The sequence below is a fragment of the Acipenser ruthenus genome, chromosome 39 (genome assembly GCF_902713425.1).
Source record: "Acipenser ruthenus chromosome 39, fAciRut3.2 maternal haplotype, whole genome shotgun sequence".
Taxonomy (NCBI): domain Eukaryota; kingdom Metazoa; phylum Chordata; class Actinopteri; order Acipenseriformes; family Acipenseridae; genus Acipenser; species Acipenser ruthenus.
Window position 1 is genome coordinate 2615428 of NC_081227.1, and position 18708 is coordinate 2634135.

At 41.7% G+C, this 18708-nt stretch overlaps 2 protein-coding genes across 3 annotated transcripts; both read right to left on the bottom strand.

Moving 5' to 3' along the window:
* Positions 1 to 26: 26 nt before the first annotated feature.
* Positions 27 to 6482, bottom strand: LOC117966643 (hepatic and glial cell adhesion molecule-like). Of its 2 annotated transcripts, none has more exons than XM_059009881.1 (9): positions 6202 to 6482; positions 2822 to 3160; positions 2129 to 2398; positions 1823 to 1960; positions 1675 to 1695; positions 1348 to 1392; positions 1040 to 1078; positions 873 to 904; positions 27 to 472 (listed from the first exon to the last, which is right to left on the bottom strand). In XM_059009881.1, the coding sequence occupies exons 1-9, from the start codon at positions 6344 to 6346 to the stop codon at positions 266 to 268; spliced, it is 1236 nt and encodes a 411-aa protein (XP_058865864.1). In that variant the 5' UTR covers positions 6347 to 6482; the 3' UTR covers positions 27 to 265. The 2 variants fall into 2 exon arrangements, with proteins under 2 accessions (XP_058865864.1, XP_058865865.1); XM_059009882.1 differs by having other exon boundaries at positions 337 to 472; positions 1675 to 1699.
* A 5645-nt stretch (positions 6483 to 12127) lies between these two features.
* Positions 12128 to 18664, bottom strand: LOC117966693 (intraflagellar transport protein 46 homolog). The gene is made up of 12 exons (XM_059009578.1): positions 18529 to 18664; positions 17291 to 17390; positions 16497 to 16576; positions 15667 to 15806; positions 15509 to 15583; positions 15163 to 15256; positions 14702 to 14830; positions 14381 to 14499; positions 14035 to 14101; positions 13532 to 13592; positions 13133 to 13218; positions 12128 to 12605 (listed from the first exon to the last, which is right to left on the bottom strand). The coding sequence occupies exons 1-12, from the start codon at positions 18556 to 18558 to the stop codon at positions 12519 to 12521; spliced, it is 1068 nt and encodes a 355-aa protein (XP_058865561.1). The 5' UTR covers positions 18559 to 18664; the 3' UTR covers positions 12128 to 12518.
* Between the last annotated feature and the right edge of the window lie 44 nt (positions 18665 to 18708).

The following is an 18708-nucleotide window of genomic DNA, read 5'->3' on the forward strand; positions in this document are numbered from 1 at the left end:
CGAGTCTGGGGATTCATAAGAAGGGTCTTTATTAATAGGTGGTCCTTTTTTCTACAGAATATAAAACACTATACTTGACTGCACAGTATTGCAAGTAAGACTGAAGCAGATTTACAAGACGGGATTTATTTTTTATTCGATACAAAATATGTACAAAAACAATATACAAAAAAAAAATGATTTAAACATTTTTGGCCATGCTGCAGCGGAATGTGAGTCGTCTTGCAACGCAGCACAGCTCTGGAGTGGTGAGAACGTCTGCAGTTCAGTGCCAGGGTTCTGACTCCCCTTGTTCTTCGAGGTCAGTGTTTAGTTCTCTGGTGTCAGGGCCCTCCTGGATATCGCGGTAGTTGATGGTGGAGTATCCATGGTTGTCCTCTTCCTCAGTCTGCCTGTGGCTGCTCCCTCTATTGGGAAGGAAATCCATGTAGACGTACTGGACCTTCACACTGTCCCCAGCGGAGGCAGCACCCTGAAGATTACACACATCACAGGTTCTTAACAGACTCACAGACAATATAATATACAATGAGAATCTGAACAGCAAGAAGAGGAACACATTCGTGAAGATAACTTAAAGCTGCACAGTACAGGGAAAAACATATTATTTAACCCCTGTTAACAAGCATCAATTAACAAGCCACTTTCTCACAGGGGAAATAAAACTGCCTCCAACCCCACTCGTTTACATCTGCAAAAACAGCCATGAACTGCAAAACAGCCATCAATTGCAATTCAACTATCAACTGCAAAACAGCCATCAACTGCAATTCAACTATCAACTGCAAAACAGCCATCAACTGCAATTCCCCGAACCAGCTTGATATTTGATACTCGTACTGAGTTGCTCTTCAATTGAGTCTGAAAATTACCTGCATGTTTTCTTCATTAAGCAACTCTTCCTCTGTAATAGAGAGATGAGATTTAGACATTAGACAGCTGACATGCACATGGGCAGATAGATGTGTAAACAGCAGGACCAGACAGACAGACAGGCAGACAGACAGACAGACAGACAGACAGACTCTACAAAGCGCACCTGGCATATCGTATGGAGATTCTCTTCTGCTTCCCCTGTCTTTTAGAAGAGAGGAAAAAATCACAACTGAGTATTATTTCATTGTAAGTTTGAAATACAACAAACATTTAAAATAGCCTGCTAATATCACTATTACATGCACATTATGATCTATAACACCTCTTATAACACAGTTATAGCTGTATTGTTGCTGGTTTATAACATATCCCTAAATCAATGTGCAGCTGAGAATCATGTCCCGATGCTAGAGGAAAGGAACAGGACTGATGCTGACTGATATAAAGATGCCAGTGAGAGTCTGTTCTTACCCAGGCTGCTTTGCTCCATGCTGTTCCCTGGATTTCTCCAGCGGTCTGTAGAGTTTAGGACAGTTAATGTGCAGAGTCAGTGATAAACTATCAGGGTGTTCTAAATCTAATCTAAATCTAAATCTGAGCATGACAAGAGTATCCTGTGTAAATGTACTTAACACTTATGCACACACACACACACCCATATATATATATATATATATATATATATATATATATATATATATATATATATATATATATATATATATATATATATAGATAGATAGATAGATAGATAGATAGATAGATAGATAGTTTAAATAAATGTTAATACAGGCTTACCTCTGAACCATGTCCGGATTTCTACCTTGCAAAAAGAAAAGAAAAATCAAATTATGTATTTTTTGTTTCAAACAAACAAAAGTATCATAGCAGATACCTGAATAATAAAGCAGGTGTTTTTTGCCGCTCAGCTGCCCCTGAGTCTTACCCTGATAATGCCTCTTGGTGCAATAAACAACGATGCACAGCCCTGCCACACACAGCACTGCAGCTGCTATTGACAGAATCTGAGCCGGAGTGAGTGAGCCTGCAGACCCAGGGGAGATACAGGCAGGGCTGTCGTTAGCTGGGGAGCAAAAGAAAGTCACTGTTAGTGAGTAGAGGGGTCTGTTTTCATATCCTTTATACATAAAGCAGGGCTCTGCTTGAGGATGCCTGATGAGACTTAGGATCTTTTGAATAGCATGTAGAGGTCCATGCGGATAGGGCTTAGGGTGTGACAGGAGCCTCTCACCAGTGATGTCCCGCTGTGCCTCCCTGCTTCCCAGCCTGTTCTGGCTCACGCAGGTGTAGGTGACGCAGTCTTGCTCCGTCGCATTCCTCACCTCCAGAGACGAGTTCTGCTCCGACACAAAGTGCCTGCCGTCCTGGGGGAGGGGCTTGCCATCCTTCAGCCACCAATAGGAGGGCTGCGTTCCCTCTGTGAGCTCACAACTCAGGGTCAGCAGCATGGAGTGCGAGGTGTTGCGTACGGAGACTGTAATGAGGGGCTCTGAGAGGGGGGCTGGAGGGGCAAGGAGAGCAAGACGGGTTATAATGAAGAGCTGGATCACAGCAGAGGAAGATCATATCCTTTAGCTAATCAAGAGGAAGAAATCACACAGATTTATATAGAGGTGTGCCTGTATAGATGAGAATGTGAACATGGGAATGGGAGACGGAGGGGGTGGGTTTGTAGAACCTGGTGAAACTAAGCCTGTTGTACACTTCTAAATGTTGCTACATTTTAAATACTGATTGATCCCATTCTTAAGAAAAGTGCAGAAGAATATTTAGGTGCGAGAGGAGGCTAGTCAGACCATCAGTGCTCCTTCAGTTCCTAATTCAGTTGCTGACTGATCCCAAAACTCACAGCAGATCTTAAATTATGATCCCAATTATTTCCCCTTAGGTGCAAAATAACCAAAACTAAGCATAATGGACTTACACATCAGAGATAGCCGGATCATCCTTCTTGAAATTGTGCTATCTGCACCACACTCCTGGGTCACTTCATATACCCCCTCATCCTCTTCAGTCACGTTGTTTAACACCAAGGTGTTGTTGTGAGAGTAGTAGTGTGCTCTTGTGAGGTACGGTCCCAGAAAATCACCCTTTGACATATTCTGCATGTGCTTATAGACCATCTTTACACTTGAGTTGACTGCTTTAATGGTCTTTCTCCAGAAAACATCACACTGGGAGTTGCTGGTGAAGTTCACAGTCAGCACGGCATCCTGGTTTAATGCTGTATAAAACTGATCCTCCTGTGAAGGATCAGCTGAGGCTGAAAAACATTAGAGGTGCAAAGAGATTAGACTTCATTTTCAAATGTCCTGCAAGGAAATATCAAAGTTACATTCAACGGTTTGGGGTTTACACACCTTACGGTACCAACAACAACACTGTTAACATGTTTTAAAGAAGTTACTTTTAAAAGCAATACTAATCACATGTTTATAGATTGCATTTAAGCACTTATCAGAACCCTCAACAAGAGGTAACAGCGTTATATTGTAATAAACTGTCATCAGGTCATAGTCAGCATAGAAAGAAAACAGCTTTTTCACTCCAGAATGTCTTTATGCACTTGATTAGGTTATCAAACCAGAAATAAACGATGCATTTCATTCGGGGCGTGTGAGTATAGTCTGGAGTTGTTTTTCATTTGCTTTAGAAGCGTAAATGGTGTTTTTTTCCCCCTTCAGACAATAACAATGACGGTTTACAGTAAATGGCTTTGAGAATCTCGCCCATTGACGAAGATCATGTTTGTCATAATGTCTAGTGTTGTTTTTTTTTTTATCCTGCTGTAAACGAGTGTCTGCTCTGGCAGGTGTGAGACACTGAAACCAGTATCTAAAGCAGCAAGATAAAGCATGTTCCAACACCTTCAAGTCATGTTTATAAAGGGCAGCGATCGTGTGGTAGAACAGCACTAATAAAGCAGGTAGCATTTCCTTTTCTTGTCTAACATTCAAAGTATATCTTGCAAAGAGACGCTGTGGTTTTAGTCTACAGAGCACTCAGTTTGTGATGCTCACAGAAACCCCTGATAGGAAATGATCTGCGCTTTGCATCTCTGCTTTAGTGAAAAACTATGAGATTTGCATTGTAAGTGAAAATAAGTAAGACACAGATGGTAGTCCTGACAGTAAAATACTTTGATGTCATTTTAATTCAAAGGCCATTACACGTAACACCGCACGGCAGTTAAACTAGGCACCCTCATGAGGGAGGGGATGGAATGGGATACCTGGTCGTGTTGCTGATTCAGAATCATCTAGATACTTCAAGACTCAATTTGACAAACTTTTGAGATGAGTCAGCTGTTAGGAAGCAGATGAGCTGAGCTGATACAGAACAGCTTCCTCTCATTGGTAAAAACAGTGCTCTTGTTAGATATATAGTAGAAGCTTGGTCTTCATATGTTGCGATTCATAAAACGTGTCTACAGTGCATGTATGCAGAGAAAGAGCACTGTATACAGGACAGCGGACCAGCCCTTGGGACGTCATTATAATCCCAGTACAGCGCTCTGGTACAGATGTGATACATTTTATCATTGTGGCACATCTACGGGCAGTGGCATCTGGGTTATATGAAACTAATTCACATCCTGTGCTTTGTTCTTGCAACTAGTAGCGGGCAAAATGCCTACAAGCGTACCCTGCCCAGACCAACTCTTAACCGAAGATACCACAATCAGTCCAGAGGAACAGCATGGCTGTGAGAGGAGGTGAAGCAAAGTCGCTTTGATATACTTGAGCATCTTTTGTGGCACTGGGTTGATCATGGAGCGAGTTCACAATCCTCTCCAGCCTTTCAGTCGTGTTTAACCAGGCTGAGGTCATAGGCAACATATCAGAAGAAATCATGAAACTGTCCTTAACTTACCTGAGCTATCATGGGGTTTCATTTCAAGGAGTTCTCAAACATATTTCCTAGGTTACTTTCAGTTCTATGCAAATGAAGGTTTACCAAACACACTGTTCCAAAAGTTGCTAAGTTTGTAATATTTCTTGCTTTACTAAATGGATCTCTGTTATAGGATTCTTCACTACCGTAGCAGTACTTCTTTGGCAGACACCTTTATCCAAGGCGACAACATTCTTTACTGTTATGTTACAGTCATTTCCTTGAAATGTTCCACAATGGTGAAGAACAAAGCAGTCTAAATGTGTGCTGGTACAATGAAATGAGTAACCAGATATATTAATACATCATCATACCTTTACAGATAACTAGAAATTATTTCAACAGTTATCACATGCATCCACCAGTAGTGCTAAAAATAAAAGACTTCTTTGCCGATTTTGTCATTGCATATGCTGTGCCATTATTAGAATAGAATTTGCACATTTCTGTGCAAGTGATCTACAGCTATGGCCAACGGTGTTGCATCACCCTCTAGAATTAACTGATTTGGCTTCATAAAGTCGAGTGAAACCTGCTGAATAATGTTACGTTAACATATTGAATTACACACCGCTTTGTATTTTTCTATATACTTAACGAGAAACTGTGGCATTTCAAAATCAGACATGAAATACTGCTCTACTCTGATGGCTTCTGGTTGACTTTTGCGATATCATTTTGTTGATTACATGATGTTAAATGCTAGGTGATGCTAAACTTTCAGCAGTATAGTCCCTTTAACAGTATTCCTTTAAAAAACTACAATTTAAAAAAAGGATCATAGAGGCATTTATTTTTATAGCATACATTAGCAAAAGTCACGAGAAACCTACAGCAAAAAATATATTAAAAAATTGAGCCTGTTAGTAATAATACTAACTATTTACAAATATCTGATTCAAAAGAGAAACCAGATCGACTTGACAATTAGGTCGCCACGTTTTCTAGCTGGGTCTTCCTCTTTCACATAAATAAAACACTTACAAACACCTACAGATTCATTTTCTGTATCTCTTTGCAACGTTTATTACTCCACATAGAGCCTGCATCGCTAGCCACAGTGACATTTTCAAAGCGTTTATCCAGTCTTTAATTAACGCCAATTGTGTTTAGTTTTACAAAACTAGGGGGAAAAAAAGAGTCAAATAATGTGAGTTGTGTAATTAAAGGCTGGAATAAACCTTTTGAAATGTAATCCAAACTCTTCTGTCTTGTTATTTTCTGTTGCTTTGCAATGTAGTTACAATGTAGTAACTATCTGAATACATCTTTATTTCTGGCCTCACATTATTACATGGTTGCAGAGGGCGGTGTACAGAATTCCAAATATACATTTAAAATCATTGACTCTTTCAAACTGAATATGATCAAAACTGTTCTGTCTTGTGCAGTTTGGTTTTTATCACTCACCTGTTTGTAACAGAGAGAGAAGCAGGGGCAGGAACAGCAGAGACAGGAATTGGGAGCCCGGGTTCAAGTCTCTGTTGCTGAACAGCAGAAACCAGTGCTTCCAGTCCACCCAGTTCACAGCCAGCCCAATGGCAGAAGAACCCATCCCCGGCAGGCTGGCAGCATCAGGGTGCTGGGCTGAGCTGGAACGATCTGAGGCACGAGGCTAACTCTGCAGCCACACTTTGTACTGTTTCTCTCCTCTTCACTAGCTCTGTGTAAATGTATACTGCACAGACACAGTGCTAACTGTCCTTTAAGGTATAATCACTTCCTACCCCTTTTAACCTTTACAGCCACAGCAGCAGCTGACGAGCAGGAAGGAGGCCTTACCAAGCATGCCCTTTTCGTTAGCTTTTAAAAACCAGGCTGGATTCTCGTTTGTAACTCAATATGAACAATATTGTTGTTATTATTATTATTTATTTCTTAGCAGACGCCCTTACCCAGGGCGACTTACAATTGTTACAAGATATCACATTATCTTTACATACAATTGCATTATTTTTTTACATACAATTACCCATTTATACAGTTGGGTTTTTACTGGAGCAATCTAGGTAAAGTACCTTGCTCAAGGGTACTGCAGTGTCCTCCACCTGGGATTGAACCCACGACCCTCCGGTCAAGAGTCCAGAGCCCTAACCATTACTCCACACTGCATATTTCAAAACATTTTTTGTCAGTTTTTTTTTTCTTTTACCGTAGTAAATTACATATAAGTTTCTTTCTGCTTTCATGGAGTCATTTCATTTCAAACTGCAGTTGCAATTACTGGTGCAGAGGAAATTGCTTCCATTTACTTTTGAGCTGAGATTGCACCCATTTTTAAAAAGATGTTTAGATAGTATGCTTCCTCTCATTGAGATAAAGATCTTGACGTGGTCAGGTGATAAAGTTCATAATTACCATTTTTGTGCACAAGTGATGCAAGGCAGACACCCCCACAGAGAGTACTTTCCACTGTGAGGTCAGCTCTATGTGTGGTCTCACTCCACAATGGTGGTCCATTTCCACTAACTGTTTTGCAAACTCTTCCTCCTTCCCTGCCCCAGCCAGCCCCCAGATAGATCACACTTCAGCCTAACGAAGAAAGCACATCACCTCCTTCAGGGGAATCACAAACCTCAAGGGAAGGATGTGTGCCAGACAGGGCACATAGATAATAAAAAAGAAAGAAGAAAAATACATGTCCTGATGCCATAGCCCTGTGATGTGTGAACATACTACCTTTACAAGCATTGGGGTCGATGTGTGTGAACCAGCAATAGGAGAACTTCAAATGCCATAGTGTGAGCAATCAATCTGAGAGCTGCTTTGTCTCCAGTTTTGTCTCTATAAATGTCTTTACCTGGTTTCGGACTTGCTTAGAGAACCCTAGCTGTTATAAATGTCTTTACCTGGTTTCAGAGTTGCTTGGAGAACCCTAGCTGTTATAAATGTCTTTACCTGGTTTCAGAGTTGCTTGGAGAACCCTAGCTGTTATAAATGTCTTTACCTGGTTTCGGAGTTGCTTGGAGAACCCTAGCTGTTATAAATGTCTTTACCTGGTTTCAGAGTTGCTTGGAGAACCCTAGCTGTTATAAATGTCTTTACCTGGTTTCGGAGTTGCTTGGAGAACCCTAGCTGTTATAAATGTCTTTACCTGGTTTCGGAGTTGCTTGGAGAACCCTAGCTGTTATAAATGTCTTTACCTGGTTTCGGAGTTGCTTGGAGAACCCTAGCTGTTATAAATGTCTTTACCTGGTTTCAGAGTTGCTTGGAGAACCCTAGCTGTTATAAATGTCTTTACCTGGTTTCGGAGTTGCTTGGAGAACCCTAGCTGTTATAAATGTCTTTACCTGGTTTCAGAGTTGCTTGGAGAACACTAGCTGTTATAAATGTCTTTACCTGGTTTCAGAGTTGCTTGGAGAACACTAGCTGTTATAAATGTCTTTACCTGGTTTCAGAGTTGCTTGGAGAACACTAGCTGTTTGGCCTTTGTTTGTGCTTCCTAATTACAGGTCACAGTGCTTTAAGATCACGGTGCCTCGTGACCTTTCTAGAATAGGAAGCAGAGACTATGCCCAATCAATCATTATTTCACTATCAAGCTGCAAGCCAAGTAGAGGTGTTTACACGTTTAACATTCATATTTTATTGTTTTCACAAAATAACACCAATAAATGATGAGTTCAACTTCTAGTTACAATAAACAAAATCACAAATCGGTCAGTAGATTCAAAGATATCATCGAGTGCTTGAAATGAAAGGGTGGCGAAGCAGACTGTGAATGCATTTACTTGGCTTATTGCATTTGGGGGGATATATCTGGGGCACAAACAGGTTTCCAGACTCTCCAGGCACCGATCTGAATGCAGAATGCAAGCCCTTGCCCTGCAGACATGCCAATAAGGAGCAGGGGCAAGCTGAGGAGTGTGGAGTGCTGCAGAAATGTTTCATCAAAATACAATTCAGAGAACATGCGAGACAATCGCACCGACAGCGCTGTGAAGATGAACCTCATGTCTCTGCTATACGCCGATGTAGGTCCCGTTCTCACAGAGCAGCTTGTAGTCTGTGTGCCAGATCGCTCGCGGAGGGAAACACTGATGACTCCTGATCACCAGGCCAACCTGAAATTAAACCAGGAAAGAAGTCAAACATCATGGGAATAAAGACCGGTGTGCCACACTGTGCCATCGGATCATTCACTGGAGGTAACGGAATGAAGTGCTAAATTGAACCAATGAATCTTCCATCCAGACCCTGAAGTAGTTCATTGTCTCATTGTACCTGTTAGAAGGAAAGACAGAAGACCCTGTGCCCCTGAGGACTGCGCCCGACCCCCTGCTTTAGAGCTTGAAGTAGTCAGCAATGGAATTGCATTACTTTTCTGAAGAACAGGGCTGTGGCTCAGTGCAAGGTTTCACATGTAGTGCGCATATCCCTGTTTGCATGTGTCAACACATGAATGAAGGGGGCACCTGTGTTGGCTTGCTGACGTTGCCCAATCTCCTGCACAGGAAGCTGGCGAGGCAGGGCTGGTTGCGCAGGAAGTTCATGGCGTTGCTGTAACACTTGCTGATACAGATCTTCTCCACCGCCCGGGTGCAGCGGAACGAGACGTGGGTCTTGATCGTTCTGAACGAGTGGATCCGGGTCTGAGGGGCCCAGCTGTCTCCCAGAGTGTAGAAGGAACAGCGGCATCTGAAATACAACATTTTTAAAAAGTTTACAAAGCTAACTACAAAGCCAGCTAGCCAGCCTTGTCATCCAGACCCTCAGCTCTAACCAGTAGGCCACACTGCCTCCCAATCCAGGAATGGAAACAGACTCATATTGCATAGCCGTTTCACCCATTCCAGGTTTTATTAAACTCATAGTAAAACTAGGAATGGATCAAACTGCTATTCCTGCATTCCCTCAGCTCCAACCACTAAGCCACACAGCCTCCCAGTCCCTCTTCTCTAACCACTAAGCCACACAGCCTCCCAGTCCCTCTTCTCTAACCACTAAGCCACACAGCCTCCCAATCTCTCTTCTCTAACCACTAAGCCACACTACAGGCTTTCCTTCACCAGCTGGATGTGGATGAGTAGAAACCTTCTGAATCCATTATATATTACAACGTTTTAAAATGTAATCCCTGTATTGTAAATACATCTCTACACTACATGCTGTGGTCTGCCTGACTGACGTGGTGATGCTGCATCAGCTAGAGCTCCTGCACCTTTTCTTGGTGGGCAGGAACCAGCGTGTCTTCTGTGGCTGCTCCTCTTCCTCCTCCCCCATCCTCTCTGATACCAGGAGTCCTGATCTCCTCCCACTTCCACTGGACAAGGACACGCGAATCACCACAGCAACCAGCAGGCCAGCCACTAGCAGCCCTGAGGAGAACGCACGCTCACACATTCAAACCCTTTTCATGCAGCTTCTACAGGAAGTATATCAGAGATGTAATAAATCATTAACCATTACTATTAGTAGTTTATTTAGCAGATGCCTTTATCCAAGGTGACTTACAGAGCATTTGAGTTATGCATCAGCTGCAGGGTCACTTACAACAATGTCTCACCCGAAAGACGGAGCACAAGGAGGTTAAGTGACTTGCTCAGGGTCACACAGTGAATCAGCGAGTGAGCCAGGATTTGAACTGGGGACCTCCTGGTTACAAGTCCCTTTTCTTTAACCACTGGACCACTCAGCCTCAGCCATTTTAAATATCAGGTATCCTTCCTCTGGGACCTTACATTGGATCCCATTAATATAGCAAATATATATTATAAAAAAGTAAACTAAAACAACAAAAAGTGTACTTCCTGTACAGGGGAATGAATATGCATACCATTAGGAAAATTTCAGCATAGAAATTCAATATATTTTATACACTGCATGTCCACATACAGTATTTACAGCAGAGTTGCTTGAAACCATTAAGACCAAGCTTAAACTAATCACCCAAATTGATATACAATATTTCTACAACGATAAATACAATATGCAAGAAATACACGCAAAATGAATTATATCCACGTTAACGTAACCAACAGCAGCCTGTCCAAAAACCACAATTGTTAGAAAGCAAAAAAGATCCATACCTCTGAAACCTGTAGGAGACGCTTTGCCCATGTTGATGAGGGCTCTTCACCTGAAGCACTGCAGTGCAGAATATCACAGCAAAGTGTGTTTCTCAAAGTGTCTGATATTGAATGTGCAAAGCCACCCAGCTGCTGTCTCTTTTTTACACGTATCTTATCTGCGGATAGTGTCCCTTTTTTGAATACACACTGTAAGAGCACTGTTCATAATCTGACACACAATTCGCACAGTTGTAAAAGGTGTAGACTGTCGGGAAACGACTCCTGATAAACTCACAAAGGACTCGCTGTCTGTTGATGACAGAGCTGTGAAAAAAAAGCTACATTCAATCAGATATGGAAATCCACTTCGGGTAATAATTCAATTTGTTTCTATACCTCACAATTTAAACACAGTGATCTTTTTTAATGTAGAAGGGTCTACAGGGTAAATTCAAATTCTCTAGAACAGTGGATCACTATAATGTAGCAGATGGGTTTAAAATCTTTACTGGGGGGTGGATGAAGATCAAGTCATCTCTTTGGGCTTTGTAGCATGTGCACAATACCTAGCAAAAGCAGACAGAGCTATACAATGAAAAAGCAAAGGTTCCACAAATCAGAATGGAACTGAACACATTCAGCTTAGCAGTAAAACATCTGGTCAAGGTGTCTCTCAAGATTAGACATTGAGAAATATACTTTGAACCATCCATCTCTACATTTAATATCATTCAGTGCTTTGAAGCAATTGGTGAACCTATTTAAAAATGACAAAAGAGGCTTACAAGCGATGTATTTTAATCTGCCAGGAAGGTGGGTACCTTATCTATGTGGCATTGCTGGGCGTATGTGTGAATTTGTGTGTACATTTCTGGGCATATCGTGTGGTTTTGTACCAGTGTGCTTGTGACAGGGCGGATGCGGACAGGATACGCATTGCTTGGCAACTATTTGAGCACCTGGAGCTGAGCTGATCAGAAGGTCTGGATTAGCTGGGCGCAGCTCAAAGGGGCTTCTGCGATACAGCTCGAGATGACTGCACCGTCATGCTACACTGAGGGGCGTTTTGTTTACATCCAGGAGGAGAACTACTACGGAACCCCTCAACTGCAAGACGATGCCTGTGAAGGCTCTGCTCAGCCAGGACCGTCGCTGGGAGGCTGGGACTTCAGGAGCAACAGAGCAAGGAGATGGTTAATCCCAACCAGTATAAAGAGGGTTTCGTTATTACAAAAATTGGAAGGACATAAATACGCTCTTCTCTCACTCATCTCAAGATCTTTATCGACATTTTGCACAAACTCTCACAATAAGAAAATGTAACATACCATTTTTTAAATTTATTTATTAGTTAAAAATAAAGAAGTCAATGTACAAAAACTTTATAAAACAATCTGAATACAAAATGTAACACAATGGGCTGGATCTACCATGCTTTTGCTCCAGCAGAAAGTCTGCACCACTTATTTTTTTAAAGGGGGCAAAAATATATATTGTGTGCGTTAATAATACAAAATAAGTAATGAACAAACGAGGGGACCTTAAATTGTTATTCAGAGTTTCTTATTTCTGTTTCCTTATAGACAAAACAGAGTGGTACAAACCATGTACGGGATCAAAAGCCTAGTAAACAATATATAACAACGTAGTGTTCATTTTATGAGACAGGGAGATGGGGAGCTATATAACACTAGATTTTACAGAGAGAGGGGGTTCTCAGTCGAAGGTCAGTGTTTCGGGTTCCCCTGTCCCAGGTGCAGAGGAACGGCCCGTCTTCTTCCCCTCCGCCAGTGCCTTGAAGTGCTGGAGAAAAAGAAAAAGAAATAAAACACGGAACAGAAGAGTCATCTACCTGTCTATCACACTACAAGCGAAGAGCAACAGAAATCATTTAACAACGTGTCTATTTCTGAAAGAACAAAAAACAAGCACGTCTAATTTCAGTTACCAGGCAGCTTTTGCAGAGCTGCCCTATTCACACATGTCTCATTTCCCCCGGAAGTCCAGCTGTGTCATAAATATATTTTAATTCAGATGGTTATCTAGCACTCATTTTTCTACTGTTGAAGCCTTCGTCTTAATGTAAAGCCCAATCCATCTATGCAACTCAAGATCGCATTTCAAAATGTGTCTTCATACACAAACACTGCTTTGGTTTGTAAAGCAACAACATCCTCTGCATCAGATAATGGATCCCAGCTGTCAGTGCAGTCCATTATCTACTGTCGTAGGTAAAGCCAGCTACATAGGATATCAAGACTGAAGAAAATATACTTCACCCACCACCCCCAAGAGACAGCCGTGCTGTTATATCCATAATTAAAAGTTACCTGCGAGTTCTTAAACTCAGAGTACAGCGTGAACAGGATGTGGAGACACTGAATTCGATTTTTATATACAGGTATATCCAGGATAGCTGCAATGAAAAGACATTTTACAGAAATAAATATATCATTGTGATGTAAATAGATGACTTCCTCACTGTAGCTACATAGTCTCCGAGGTGTTGGCTGTTAGGTGCACTGGAAAACAATGCAGACTTGAAAACAGGATTTAGCTCCTGGGTTTCTCTTGAGCTGGAGAAGTTATTATTTTTAATTGTATGAGGCTGAACTGACCTGTGACCTTTATCACCTTTAAAAAATAAATTGGCAACAGTACAAAGGGCGCAGTGCAAAACGATATCACTTTAGTACAGAAAACGTTACAGTGAGGAGCCCCTAACTTACCGCAGATCATATCAATGTACTCCCCAAGATCACAGTTAATCTCAGCCGTGGGCAGGCTAACCTGGAAAGAGAGAGAGAGAGATGAAGGAGGCTGGAAGGGAGTCCTTCATCTGTTCAGGCACGGTCTGAGCCATGTTCAAAGAGCTCACATGGAGTGGCACAGCGGAAACTAACAAGCTATCATTACAGTTTCTCTTGAGAACAAAGGCTGTGGTTCACCGCTGAAGACAACTGAGATGCTGCTGACATTTTCATAGCAAACACTAAACACGCTCAAGAAACAAACAACTGACGCAGGCGAACTACGATTTCAACTTGAACTTATATATGAACGATTGCAGGGGCAGTCCAGTGCCCAGGTGAAGCCATCATGCACAGTTATTACAAAAGATTTTCACTGTACTACAAAAACATACAATTGATAACGTGGACTACGCTAGCAGGGACACCCTGCAAAGCACTTTAGCCTTCTTTTCGTCACATATTTATTATTTAGCTCTTACCTTGCCTAAAAGCTCTTCAAATTCAGGAGGCCATTCCTGCATTAAGGTATCGATATCTGGCATCGGCCTGGAGAGACAAACGAAGATGTCAGGTTAACGTACGATCTGCTACAAAAGGTGAAGGAGCAGAACTGACAGACATTCACAAGCGTGTCACTAGGTGGATGAAGGCATCAATTACATTTCTGAGTGATACCCTTTTGACTCACAATGAGGGAAACAGAAAGTGTAATATTCTTGCACTGTATTGCTAAAAGGAAATCTCACCTACAGCTCTCTTTACAGGGAGTTAATCAAAGCAATTACAGGGAAAGTCTATTTACTAGGGTGGACTCCCAGTACTCACTTTGTATAGTGCACTGTGGCGGGGGGTTTAGATCGGTGTAGCTCACTGATGCTCTCGATCCAATTCTCAATAGTCTTTGGGTTCTTCTCTGCATTCTCCAAGCTTTTAACTTTTATTTGCTGGCAAAGACACAAGATCAGGAGTCACTACCTACGAAATCGAGCCGACAGTCTGTTCATCAATGCACCCAATAGATAGTGAAAACACTTTAAGCCATATTCAGAAGCACTTAGTGTCAATGCTCACTCAATATGAAAAACCATCAAGCTGGCACACTGAATTGAGCACCATATTGCTGTTGATACTTCAACATTCCTTTACCGTGACGTTGTGCTGTTTGGAGTTCTCCATCAGCCACAGCGAGAGGACTGTGGGGTCTGACTGTTTGGTGCAAGGCTCATCCAGAACCAGCAACCCCAGGTTATCAGGCTTGCTGTCCGGGCGTGGAACCTGCAGAGGAACATACAAACATGGATCAGCCAGCACCTGAACCAGCTGCAGAGATCTGATACTGCTCTACTCTATTAATCAGTCAGGCACTGTTACAATACGCAGAGGATCAAAAGTAAGACTTTTAAGACTCTTGTTGCATAGCAGTCTGCGCCAGTCCACCTTCTAGACTTATTCGACACACCACGCACACATTGTGTCCAGGTCATTTTTAAGTAAGGCTCACAGGAAATGGCAATGGGAGTCCTCAAGTATTCCCTAGCCTAGCAGTTGAAACACTTCCATGCTTTGCTGTGAGCGTGGCCGGTCAGTAGGGCAGTACACCTTTTTACCTTCAGGAAAGCGTCAATGTCCCCAACAGCTGGTATGAAGTCTGGAATAAAAGGCTTCAGTTTGTGATCCAGTTCAATCGTCTGTGGGGTGTACCTGAGGATAAATGAGGAACATTTAAGGTTAAAAAAAAAAAAAAATACAAAATCCAGTTGCGACAGACAAAAAAAAAAAAGTTACAGTTTGTCTCTTGCATTCCCTCCAGTGTGGTGAAAGGGTCAGGGACAACGATGACCCAACTGGCCGATGTCATTCTGGTGGAAAAATATTTGCAGGTTCAAAGACCTTACTGAGCGCTATCTTTGGTCCATCGATTGCAGTGTTTTCCCTTCTGGTTTCCTCACTCACCGGCTGATGTACTGGAACAGCTCCTTGATCTCAGCAGTCACTGGGAGATGGTTATAATCATTCGGGTCGTAGGCCCTGGAACGAGGGACACAAACAGAATGAGCACAAAACAGAAAGAAAAAGAAGAGGGAGACTGAGAGGCGCTGGTTCCAGCTCACCCCTCCAGTGCAGCTCCGTGCTCATCATCATCCTCGTCAGATTCAGATTCTTCAGAATCATCGTCTTCCTCCTCCTCCTCCTCCTCCTCGTTCTCGCTGAGGCCCCCCTGACCTGGGGGCAGGACCCTCTTCTTCTTGTCCTGGAGATCAGTTTGGAAAACTTCAGGGCATTCACTCGGTCACTAAATGGGCTCCTTCAACCTTCCAGCTCCAAGGGGGCTTGCCCAGTCCCGTAACTCCATTCATTATACTTTGTTGGATTTAACAGTATGCTATCTGTCTAGGTCTACCCCTCACATGGACTAAAATTAAGTAAAAGGTCATCTAACTGGGAATTTTTTTCCCACCTCCAGAGACGTTCTTCTCACTGTGTGGGCAATGTGTTGCACCCACTGTTTTCTTAAAAGGACTAAAACTAGCTTGAATGAAACAAGCAGTGTGGAGTAGTGGTTAGGGCTCTGGACTCTTGACCGGAAGGTCGTGGGTTCAATCCCCGGTGGGACACACTGCTGTTGTACCCCTGAGCAAGGTACTTTACCTAGATTGCTCCAGTAAAAACCCAACTGTATAAATGGGTAATTGTATAATGTGTATCTGTATAATGTGAAGTAATGTATAATGTGATATCTTGTAACAATTGTAAGTCGCCCTGGATAAGGGCGTCTGCTAAGAAATAAGTAATAATAATAACAACCTTTAACCATTTCCTTCCCAAAGTCTAAATTTTACAATATTTACGTTTAATTTTTTTCTTTCAACAGAAACATGCACTTGCTTCAGTAGAGGGCCTCGTGCCCGGTCCCTGGGCTGGTGACTAATAACTGTATTACCTTGCCGGCCTCCTCCTCATACTCATCGCTGCTGTTATTACTTGACATGGCTCGGAGCTGCCCACGGCCCGGTCTGGGGGCTAGGAGAAAAACAGCAAAACGCTTCTATCAATTATATTGATGTACTCACCATATTATAAAATCTGTACTGCGTTCTGTGCAGAGGTACTCATATACATAGGGAAACAATCCAATAGATCAGAATGTGTAATACTCGCTAGGGAATCTGAATGGGCTATTCAAGAATCATCCATAACTATTAAACACTCAATATTTACAAATACTAAAAGAAACTAAATAGATTCAATGACAAACATTTAGGCTACAAGACTTTTTCAATGTCTTTTTCAAGAATCAACATACTGTACAGTAGTTCTCCATGTTGGGGACGACCTAGACAAACCGCATTGGTATCATTTTAAAGATTGCTTCAAGGGCTTTCCAGCAAAATAATGCATTGACAGAAGTGTTTAATTAACCCCTGTAGATCCACTTCAGCAGGAATCACCCGATATGTACATTTCTAAGCGGATTGTTTTAAATCTGAAAAACAAATGCAGAGTTTACCTGCCAAACTCAACGGGGTTCGGAGGAATCAATGCTTCTGAACCTGTGGTCACCTGAATATCATTAAAACCTCCCAACCTGATTCAATCTTCAAACCGGTTTACATGAAGAACATACAGAAGATTTGGGAATCAGTTCCTGAAACAGTTAGCTTGAACCTCCATTGCATTTAAACAAGGCAGCTGTAGCTGCAGACAGACTCTCTCCGCTCTCTCAGCTGATCTCACCTGGCTGTCTGGGGGTGGGGGTGTAGATACTGGCAATCTCCTCTGAATCGTTCACCTCCAGACTCTCGTCGTAAGGCTGATTAGTAATCAGCTTGGTATCCTGAACACGCAAGAAAAACAAGGCAAAGGATTCAAGCAGCAGATTACAGGCGCCCACATGATTGAAACAACTGTTTTAAAACGTGTTTTCTAGTATGCATTTTATATTAACTTTTATACAAATAAGCACAGGAACAAATACAATGTACAATAAATGCTGAATATTAAAACAATACAGAAACATGATATATAAACGAGAACTCGGTGCTGTGCCGCTCAGTGTATTGAAATAGATTGTTCTTGGGTGCACCGTTTAAAAAAAGGTTTGTTGAAAAGAATCTGGATCTAATGTCTGTGAAAGGTGTCGTCATAACTGAGTGAGCCGATTTAAAGAAATGTTTTGATGAATAAAACAAGTCTGGAAGACTTTCATGAATATCAATCTGTACTACCTTTGAGGTCAGGGAGGTGACCGTGAAATGCATTAGCCTGAACTGAAAGGTAACACGCAGTAATGTTTTCACCTGTATTTCAGAAATCAATTCATCATTTCTGTACTTTCCTCACCTTATTTGTCTTAAAATGACCTATTAAAGCTTAACGAGCAAACATTATAGCCGAATTTTCTATTTTTGAAAGTGTGAGTTAAGTGTACCGTACCCAATTATTATCATCATCATCATCACCATCATTATTATTATAATAAAACACCCGTACTGTACTTTACAAAATGCAAAACACATTCATTCTACATCTTCTTAAAATGCTGCTGGTTACTAGTAACTAAGCTACACTCTATCCTTTACAGTGCCAGTGACAGCAGCACTTTTCTGAATAATCAAAATTAAGTATTAAACGTGTTATTGTTTATATAACGCATACACGTATTTTTCTGTTCGTGAGATATTAGGGTGTTGTGTATGTGTAAGTTAGGAAAGAATAGCGAAGTACTGTCCGTTACACAGACACATTGTGACTGCATTACATTAACTACGTTACAGTATGATACTAAATTAAAACTTATAATTAATTCATATAAAAGTCTTCATTTTTGTTGTATTTCGTTAGGTATTGAATTATATTATGGCCAGCTGAATACAATACAAGAAGGCAATTCATTGCACGGTGTTAATATCACGGCATGCTGTGTATATACGGACTTATTAAGATTTTTATTTTATTTGTAATCGTTATTTTACCGGTTGTTTTTCTGCGTCTGTCTCCTCCATTAAGCTGTTATGTTTACCGTCACCAATGGTGACCAATTCTCGCGATTCCTCCGTCTGTAACGTGGTGACTTCTTGCTCTCGCGAGACTTATAACTGCCAGTATCACAGTGTCCAGCGTCATCATAAATAAGAATATTAGCGCCACCTGCT